Here is a 9479-nt window from a genome sequence, read left to right as displayed (position 1 = left end):
CTTGAGAATTGTACAATAATGACAAAAGGTGTAGCCTTTTCTGTTTATATCTTAAGTTATAGGGATCTCGCACTATTAAGGGGATCAAAGGGGTTCATGATGGATTTGCCAAATCAATGCGATCTGACACTATTCCAATCAAATCACACACGAAAAATCCAAAGCCAAATAGCCTACCTAGCTCCAACTTCTATTTGGCCAAAACTCCCAAATTCAATGGTAGTCGGATGTCCAGCTATTGGTCGGACTATTTGGGTTGCTACCTAGACGTCCGACTATACACCCAAAACACTAGTAGCGATTTTCTCTAGCGGGACGCCGGGTCGGACGATTAGTTAAGGGATGCTTTGGCCAGGATTATAGTCCGACTGTCTTTGTTGCTTGCTGGACGTCTAGCTGATGCCCAACTATTTCGATTTCCTGCCAGTCATCCGACTTGTGGTCTCAAAACATCAGAGGAAGTTCTCAGTGTGGAAAATTGAGATGCATGATCATATGGAGAGATCCTCCAATGATATGTGAGAGATTGTGGAAAGTGGCTTCAATCCCGACAAACTCATACCTAGCCCACATGTGGGGCGGATATGGGGACGCTTAGATGTGTCTACCACGTTGGATCCTGCCCACTATGGCCCACCTTGACCCCACCTATATTCATCCCTGTTCGCAATCCAGACCAAACCCTAGCCACTTCCCTCCCCTCAAGTTCCCTCAGCCCCTAGCTCCTATCCGGCGAACTTCGACCTTCTCCGGCATGGCAGGAAGTGGATCCAACTTCAAGATCTCCCGATCCGTTGAGTAGGACCTCATCCCATGCGGGGCGAGGAGGAGATGACTGCCCACTTGTCTCTCTGCTAGTCCTGGGAGGAGTGCGCCCGACCGGGGTCGGACTCTCTCCGCGGGAATCCTTCGTGTCCGCGCAAATGACGCTTGGATCCGACGCCAGGGCATGCCCTAACCCCTTGGGGTGGTGCGCTTGTCCCTACAGTGTCAGGCTATGAGTCAGAGTTAAACGCTTGCATGGTTTACGGCCAAAACGCTGCGGATGCGAGGCGTCCCCGCCGTGCGAGGCACGTTGCGCGGCAGGCTGTGATAGCCCCACAGCCGATGCCGCAAAGGCGGAGTCACACGCCACCGTGGAGCCGCAACAGGTGACCGGCACCCCCTTGTCGTCGCAACCACGAGGACGGCTCGTGCACGTCCATCGTCGATCTCACGTCGACCGGCGATGTCCAGGCGACGCCTCGTGCCCCATGTGGGCCAGTCTGCGTTTCCATGTCCTGCTCTACCTCGCCGATGACCAGACCTGGGACATGGAGGGAACAACAAAGGCGGTCGTCGATGAAGTAGACTAGTTTTACGTTGCATGCAATTGTATGGATTTCATGATTTGAAATGAGCCAGTCCTTGCGCAATCGATATTTGAGTTTTGACCGGTCACTGTCCACGGACTCACGGACGTTTTGGGGCAATTTTGTTAGGTCCAATTGTAGATTGTCTTGCAGGCGCAAAATATTTCATACTTTGAGTGGGGAGCGTGGCCGCTTGACGCCCAAATGGCATACTCGCCGAGCAGTAGGATCGGTGCCGGCCGCCTTCGTTTTCTTTTCGCATGTTTTTTTATGCTTCTTGTTTATTTTTATTCCACCTCGCCTCCTCGAGTTGCCGTCTAGTTCCCCTCGGGTCTCCTCCGCTCCCGGGGATCCTCGCCGTCTCCCACCAAATCGCCTCGCCTCTCCTCTCCTCTCCTCCAGATCTCCGCCCGGCGACGCGGAGGCCCCAGTCCGGCGCCATTCGGCCGGAGCCGCCCCGCTCCGGGCTCAGTCTGCCGGCGGTGATGCCGCGGACAGCGGCGCTCCTCCTCCTGCTCGCCTTCTCGGCCGCCGCCGTCGCAGCAGCAGCCGAGGTGAAGGTCTCCTCCCTCCCTGAACCTCTAGAGAGTCGTCTGCTCGGTTGCCCCCGGTCGCACCCTGCGCTAGAGTTGGTGCGATCTGGGGAGCTCTGCTTCCGCGATGAGAGGACGCAGAGAGCTTGATTTAAATTTCGTACTACATACCACTATTCACTCCTCTGTATTTAGGGTGCGATATTCGGCTTCGCGTTACCTCCGATGACACGAATTCCGCATCAGTAGTGCTGGGTCAGATTGGGGGGCTGGTGAGAAATTTGGTTGCCAAGCGCTCCCATGCAAGCTTAATTTCAGACAGCTTAAAGCACTGCAGCAGTGATCCAGTGAGGCACTTGCCATGCAAACTTAGTTTCAGACAGCTAAATTAATACAGCAGCAATCAAATGACTAACATACAAGGCGATGTTTTTTGTTTTTTCCTTTTTGTCTTTGATTGACACGTTTTCTTTTGAATTCAGGATAGTACCGCTGGTATCCTACCAGCAGGAGGAAACAATGGTACCGGTATAGAGGATCCAGGTGTTGGGAGGACAGGGCAGAATGGCGAGGCAGATCCTACCACGCAACAGAAAGTACATGAGGAGGGGGAGCTCAAGAAATTCATTACCGAGAACACTAACACGGATAATTCCATGGAAGGAACCAGCACCGGGAAAGATGAGCCAGTACAGAAACCAAATGACAAAGATGGCAACGCAACATCCTCGACGGACTTGGTCGGAGAATGTGATCCATCCCATAGATGTCTCATTGAAAAACAGAGGTTCATCGCTTGCTTGAAAGTTTCCGGAGGTGATTTTCTAGTCATTTGTTCTTCCTTATTCTCTGGTTGTGTGTAGTTGCTTACGGTATTATATGCTTTGCTTGTATCATGCATATACACCTGCTAGATCAAACATTATTTCATTCCTTTTGAATGCTTGCCATGGTCTTATGGCAGCTAAACTGATGTTTTTTTCATCAAGTATCAATGTAGTATTCAAAAGTTGGAAGATAAAACTGACGGGCTCATCCATGTTGGGAATCTAAAACTTGGTCAACCATGCCACTTAGATGTTTCCCACGTCCCTTTTGTTGTCTGTCAAATAACGGTTGGTTGTAATTGGCGCCATCAAGCAAAAATTTAGATATACCAAAGCACATGGTGCAATTTATGGTTTGGCCTTGTGACATTAATAAGTTGCCAATTATAGTTTAGTTCTCTGTCAACGCATAGCCAAAACTAGTGCTATCAATTGCTGCTACCATAATATGGCAATGATGGAATTGGACGGTTGGCACAACTGACATGACATTAATAAGTTGCCAATCATAGTATGTTTCTCCACCAGTGTGTAGCCAAAACTAGTGCTATCAGTTGACGATCTTGGTTTTGGTCATGATATACCCTGGCTACAGTTTTGGTCTAGGTGGGGCCACAAACAAAGACTAGCATACTTACAACCAGTGCTATATCAGATATAATTTATTTTTGCTGAAGTGCAAATGGAGTCCCTGTAGAACTTTGTGAGTGTTACCTCAAGAACACCTACTATCCATTATTTCTTCTCGAATGGAATATTCGCCAAGATATTTCTTCCTGTGATCTCTGAAGTTTTTTTCATGGAATATTCGCCATCTTAGTTCTTTCCAGCCCTTTCCACATTTTTGCACATAAGTGACCTGTTACAGTTGAAACCAGATTCGTCAGCTCTATCCCTTTTGATGGACAACAAAGGCACAAACCCACTTGATGTTAGCATAACGGCTCCAGATTATGTCATCTTAGCAGAAGATACAGTTCATGTTGAAGCAAACGGTCACAATGAGGTATGCTACTGTGCACGAGAATTAATCTTTGAAGATAATTATATTGTTGGTTTATATGTCTTAATTGTTTCATGTAAAATGTCTCGGTATTTTGCTTTTGCATGGAGTGTTCTGAAGAAAATGCCATTTCTTTTCCCTTTTGCTGTGAAAGTTTGTTCAACAAGCATCTGAGTGTCCTATTGCACTTTCCATGCCCGTGAATGCAAAATTCAAAAAAAAATTGTCTGCTGTTACATGATTGATTACGGGTGTTAATGCGATATATCGTGTTTGCCTAATGTTTAATACACTATCTTTGCTCTTATCAACTTCAATACGGAAATTGGGCCCTTGGCATTCTGATTTTAGTGCTATCTGAATGTTATACTGATCTTCTCTTCTTCTGTCATTATTAATTCAGACGCAGGTGAGTGTTTCTGTCAGCGATACCGTGAATGACATGGCGATAGTTCTCAAAGTCGCAGAAGAAACCTGTAAAATCAATCTTGAGACCGCAGTCACAAGGAACACAGGCCGAGTGATACCAATGCGGCTTACTCCGACCTACATGCTGGTGCCCGTATTTGTTCTCCTTGGGCTGGCGGGACTATGTGTCAAACTCCGTAGGGCGCGGAAGCAATATGGTGGGCCAGCATACCAGAAACTCGACGCACCAGAGCTACCGGTCTCCATTGGAGGGAAGAAAGAAGCTGATCAGCCTGACCAGTGGGATGACAACTGGGGAGATGACTGGGACGACGAGGAGGCGCCGTCAACACCGTCGAACTCCATGCCCAACCTGTCGTCGAAAGGTCTGGCTTCGAGGAGGTCGACCAAGGATGGCTGGAAAGATTAGCCGCCGGTCGGATGTCTATATCAACGCCTATATTTTTCTCTCCTGTCTTTCTTGAAGAGTTTTTTTTTCCCTTAGCTTTTTTGATAGGTTTCACTGAGGAGACCACTAGAGAATGTAATACGCTGGTAACACTAGAAGAAATATGAATGCTATTTTTTGCTAGTTTTATGTTACTGGTGAATGAATGCAGTATTTTAGTGGCACGTTCTGTACTTGTTTATGCTGTAATACTACGTTTTTTAGTACATTCCTTTTTGCCCAACAAAAAAAAATTGTTCAATTAATATTTACTCACCTTTAACTATAGTATTTTTTACTCACCTTTAACTATATTATTGCATAAAAAATCAACCTTAAAGTAATTATTAACCTTATCACTTTTTTCTACTCCGAATGTTAGTGCATAAATAAAATGAGATGGTTAATAGACTATATGCCTCCTAACCTAGGCACCATACATGTTTGTATTTTTTGGGGGAATTTCTAAAGATAGTTACAGATAAGTAAACATGATTATTTTTTAAAACTCCATTCTACAATTGTTTGGACAAACTGTTCCTTTTTGTTAAGGGCAAAACAAAAAAAATACTTATGTGAACACCCAGACTGCATCAATACTTTACCGTGATGCACCAGAGATGGTGGCGGTAGCTGGTGCATGGTTAGTGAGGGTGGACCTATGCTACCGCCATTGACTATAGCGGTAGCCCATATAGCCTACTGTCGCCGTATACCGGTCCGAGGATTGGATTGTGCAAAACTTTCAAATAGGGATTCAATCGTGCCAAACTTTGTTCAAAAGGTTAAAACAGTTTTTTTAAGACAAAGAAGGTTTAAAAAGGCTTTTTAGGGAAGGTTAAACAGTTTTTTTTAGAAACGGGAAGGTTAAACAGTTATTTCGGCCTTTTTGGATGTACGGGCTGCACCTGCCGTCTCATGGGCCGAAGTGGGCCCCCAAATGGTCCATCCAGTGAAAGAAAACTGGGCATTAGGTCGACCGTCCCTTGACCCGAGCTGTCCAAAACTGCTAGTATTCCCATGGCTGGTCTCGGCGGCGCCGCTCTCCAGCTGCACGCGGCCGTGGCCGTGCTTCGCACGGCGGCGGCCGCCGGCAAGCTGTCCGCAGGCAAGGCAGTCCACGCGCATATGCTGAGAGCGTCCCATTTCCACGTCGTCCTGCACAACCATCTCATCGCCTTCTACGCCAAGTGCGGCTGCCTCGGCCTTGCCCGCCGAGTGTTCGACGCAATGCCCTCCCGCAACCCGGTCTCCGGGAGCCTCCTCATGTCCGGCTACGCCTCCTCCGGTCGCCACGGGGACGCGCTCGCGCTGCTCAGGGCGGCCGACTTCGACCTTAACGAGTACGTTCTGTCCACCGCCCTGTCGGCCACGGCCCAGGTCCGGAGCTACGACATGGGGAGGCAGTGCCATGGGCATGCCGTCAAGTCTGGGCTGGCGGAGCACCACTATGTCTGCAACGCGTTGCTGCACATGTACTGCCAGTGCGCTCATGTGGAGGATGCAGTCAAGGTGTTTGAGAGTGTGTCTGGTTTCGACGCGTTCGCGTTCAACTCGATGATCAATGGGTTTCTTGACAAGGGCAAGTTTGATGGTTCGGTCAGGGTTGTGAGAAGCATGGTCGGAGAAGTTGAGCAATGGGACCATGTGTCGTATGTCGCAGTTCTTGGGCATTGTGCTAGCACCAAAGAGCTGCTGCTTGGCCGTCAAGTGCATGCCCAGGCGTTGAAGAAGAGGCTCGAGCTGAATGTGTATGTGGGCAGCGCTCTGGTTGATATGTACGGGAAGTGTGAGTGCGCCTGTGATGCTCATTCCGCATTTGAGGTTTTGCCAGAAAAGAATGTTGTTTCTTGGACAGCTGTTATGACTGCCTATACCCAGAATGAGCTGTTTGAAGAGGCATTGCAGTTGTTCTTAGATTTGGAAATGGAAGGAATTCGGCCAAATGAGTTCACTTATGCCGTGGCTCTCAACAGTTGTGCTGGTCTTGCAGCCTTGAAAAATGGCAATGCACTTAGTGCCTCTGCTGTGAAAACTGGCCATTGGGGTGCTCTGTCTGTCTGTAATGCCCTCATTAATATGTATGCAAAAAGTGGCAGCATTAGTGATGCATGGAGAGTCTTCCTTTCTATGCCATGTCGCGACGTGGTCTCGTGGAATTCGATCATAATAGGCTATGCTCATCATGGCCTTGCAAGAGAAGCCATGCGTGTATTTCATGATATGTTGTCTGCTGAAGAAGCCCCATCCTATGTGACCTTTGTTGGGGTGCTGTCAGCTTGTGCACAGTTGGGTCTTGTAGATGAAGGATTGTACTACTTGAACATTATGATGAAGGAAATGGGTATAAAACCTGGAAGAGAACATTACACTTGCATGGTTGGTTTGCTCTGCAGAGCTGGACGGCTAGATGAGGCGGAACAGTTCATATTGAGCAACTGTATTGGCACTGACGTTGTTGCGTGGAAATCGCTTTTAGGTTCTTGCCAGGTATATAAAAACTATGGCCTGGGTCATCGAGTAGCTGAGCAGATCCTTGAGTTGAAACCCAATGATGTAGGAACCTATGTTTTGCTTTCTAACATGTATGCAAAAGCAAACCGATGGGATGGTGTCGTGAAGGTCCGGAAGCTGATGAGAGAGAGGGGTGTTAGGAAAGAGCCTGGTGTTAGTTGGATCCAAGTAGGAAGTGAGGTCCAGGTTTTCACATCAGACGACAAGAATCACCCATGGATAAACCAGATCACCATAAAGCTCAAAGAGTTGATAGACCAGATCAAAGTGATCGGATATGCTCCGAATTTTGCAGTTGTCCTACATGATGTTGAGGATGAACAAAAGGAAGAGCATCTTATGTATCACAGCGAGAAAATGGCTCTTGCGTTTGGCCTTATTCACAGCCCCGAAGGAGCAACTATCCGCATAATGAAAAACCTCAGGATATGCGATGATTGCCATGTTGCTATCAAACTCATCTCTCTTGTGACGAGAAGAAGAATAGTTGTGAGGGATACTGTTCGGTTTCATTGTATAGAGGATGGAGTATGCTCATGTGATGACTATTGGTGATCCACACCTTGGTTGTCAGAAGTTCCAGAACATATGTGTTGTTATGGACATCAACATGGTATGTCATCTTATTTTCTAGAGCCAAGGTTAGAATCTGTAAATATTTTAAGGATTTTTGTAACTGAAAAAGTCAATTTGCTTGACCGAATAGAGACGGAAAGACATCAGGAATTCACCTGTAAAATGTGTGAATGTTACCACTGCAACAATGTCTCTGTTCACTATCTTTGATCATGTAGTTGATCAGATATACTCCCTCTGTAAAGAAATATAAGATCATTTAGATCACTAAAGTAGTGATCTAGTGATCTAAACGATCTTATATTTCTTTACAGAGGGAGTACTATATACTATAACGTTTAGTTTACATACATACACCTATAATGTTCTACAATTACCATTTTTTCCTACACACTGAACATTAACTGGATGATGAACTTTGTCAATAGATGTGTCTGGCTAGATGTCTATCTCTACAGAATTTGCAGAGCTGTTCATTTTGATCTGGAAAAGTTAACTTGTTTTTTGCAAAAAATGTTTTTCCTTAACTTGCCAATAGCATTTATATTGCTCATCATTTGGATCAGTAATCTAAAAAGTTAGCGACAGCAACTCATTTGTTGCTTGTTGCATGATGCTCCAGGTGAGTTCTGTTTCCTGCTGGCAGAAGTTGTCGCCTAGGTTCAAGTAAAAAAACATCACAAGAGTATCTGCTCAAGCGTACACAGTAGTGCACGGGTTATTGCTTCTGCATGTTGTTTTTCAACAGAAACAAGCCCTTTTCTCTCTGGAGGTTTTGTAGCAAGCATGGTTTTCCTCTTCCTCCGAACGAGTTGTGATGTTCTTCAACTTTGCGTCTTGAGCAGAGTTCTTGGTGCTGCCCGTCGCCCTGCTCCCATCTTGCAGCAGATCCCCTTGCTGCTGGTGTCACTCAAGCCTACGTTCCCGCGGTCGATCATCCCAGGTTTGCTGGTTTTCCCTTTGCTCTTTGCAACTTTACTTCTTCGTTGCTCCTTTTGTCTGAACTGTTGTGATATTCCTTCTTTCAGGTCTCCCCCATATATCCAGTGGGAATAATTTTTATACATCACATTTACAGTGACGTATAGGAGTACCTGGAATGAACACAACAGGTTGACTTTCCCCATTCTCGGGAACTTTGGTTTGACCAAACCACACATTGCCATGTCAGCGTACAAATATGTTGCCAAGGAAATCAAGCCATTCTCTCTCTGAAGCAGATCAAAAACCTGAAATTTGTCAGCTCAACTGAACGAGCCACAAATACAAAATGATATCGAATCTGATGTATCTCGTCAGAAACGACTAATGCCTCCGGGTCTCCCTATTTATCTTCAATGCAGGATCAAATGCTTTAGACGCCCCTGTTACTATGGCTTATGTTTCCCTCGCAGCATGTTATGATCCCGTTGTATTCTGTCCATTCTTTGTGCGACAACGGAGTATCATCACTGAGACCTGTAGCCCTTGCCTGTTAGTTAGGCATGATATCGTTGCTGGGTGCTCTTTTTACTAAAAAAATCGGTTAAATCCTTTGGCCGAGCGGGTTGTAAAAGTGTTATCAGAAGTGAGGATGTAGGGAGAAGAGAAAATGCTCCTCTACTACGAATCGTCTAGAAACATGATGAACCTGATGAGGCGCCAATGGCCTGTTTTATCGAGAAAAAGTACTCCAAACCAATTGAAATATGTTCAACGCAAGGCGTAATGGTGATAGTGAGAGATTGTAAATCTGAACCAACCACGAGTCCAGGAACATGATAACATGGCAAGTAACAGATCCTCAATTAGTACCCAAAAAAAAAGCAATCTAGTTGC

The 9479-nt window shown here is 46.2% G+C and overlaps 2 protein-coding genes across 4 annotated transcripts; both read left to right on the top strand.

The window, feature by feature from the left end:
- The first annotated feature begins 1640 nt into the window (after positions 1–1640).
- Positions 1641–4765, top strand: LOC119292985. Of its 2 annotated transcripts, none has more exons than XM_037571611.1 (4): positions 1641–1912; positions 2368–2701; positions 3591–3718; positions 4119–4765. In XM_037571611.1, exons 1-4 carry the CDS (start codon positions 1838–1840, stop codon positions 4551–4553), a joined length of 972 nt encoding a protein of 323 aa, XP_037427508.1. In that variant the 5' UTR covers positions 1641–1837; the 3' UTR covers positions 4554–4765. The 2 variants fall into 2 exon arrangements, with proteins under 2 accessions (XP_037427508.1, XP_037427515.1); XM_037571618.1 differs by having other exon boundaries at positions 1642–1906.
- An 815-nt stretch (positions 4766–5580) lies between these two features.
- LOC119292968 (pentatricopeptide repeat-containing protein At5g39680-like) lies at positions 5581–9149 on the top strand. 2 transcript variants are annotated; one of them, XM_037571601.1, is made up of 3 exons: positions 5581–7698; positions 8507–8604; positions 8690–9149. In XM_037571601.1, the coding sequence occupies exon 1, from the start codon at positions 5592–5594 to the stop codon at positions 7638–7640; it is 2049 nt and encodes a 682-aa protein (XP_037427498.1). In that variant the 5' UTR covers positions 5581–5591; the 3' UTR covers positions 7641–7698; positions 8507–8604; positions 8690–9149. The 2 variants fall into 2 exon arrangements, with proteins under 2 accessions (XP_037427498.1, XP_037427502.1); XM_037571605.1 differs by having other exon boundaries at positions 8284–8604.
- Positions 9150–9479: the final 330 nt, after the last annotated feature.

Source organism: Triticum dicoccoides, chromosome 1A (assembly GCF_002162155.2).
Source record: "Triticum dicoccoides isolate Atlit2015 ecotype Zavitan chromosome 1A, WEW_v2.0, whole genome shotgun sequence".
Lineage (NCBI taxonomy): Eukaryota > Viridiplantae > Streptophyta > Magnoliopsida > Poales > Poaceae > Triticum > Triticum dicoccoides.
Note: the sequence above shows the minus strand (reverse complement) of the source record. Positions and strands in the feature narration are given on the sequence as shown.

Coding starts and splice junctions, on each gene's coding strand:
- LOC119292985 (XM_037571611.1), top strand. CDS start 1,838: ATGCCGCGGACAGCGGCGCTCCTCCTCCTGCTCGCCTTCTCGGCCGCC. Junction 2,702..3,590: donor TTGCTTGAAAGTTTCCGGAG/GTGATTTTCTAG, acceptor AGTTGAAACCAG/ATTCGTCAGCTCTATCCCTT. Junction 3,719..4,118: donor AAGCAAACGGTCACAATGAG/GTATGCTACTGT, acceptor TTATTAATTCAG/ACGCAGGTGAGTGTTTCTGT.
- LOC119292968 (XM_037571601.1), top strand. CDS start 5,592: ATGGCTGGTCTCGGCGGCGCCGCTCTCCAGCTGCACGCGGCCGTGGCC.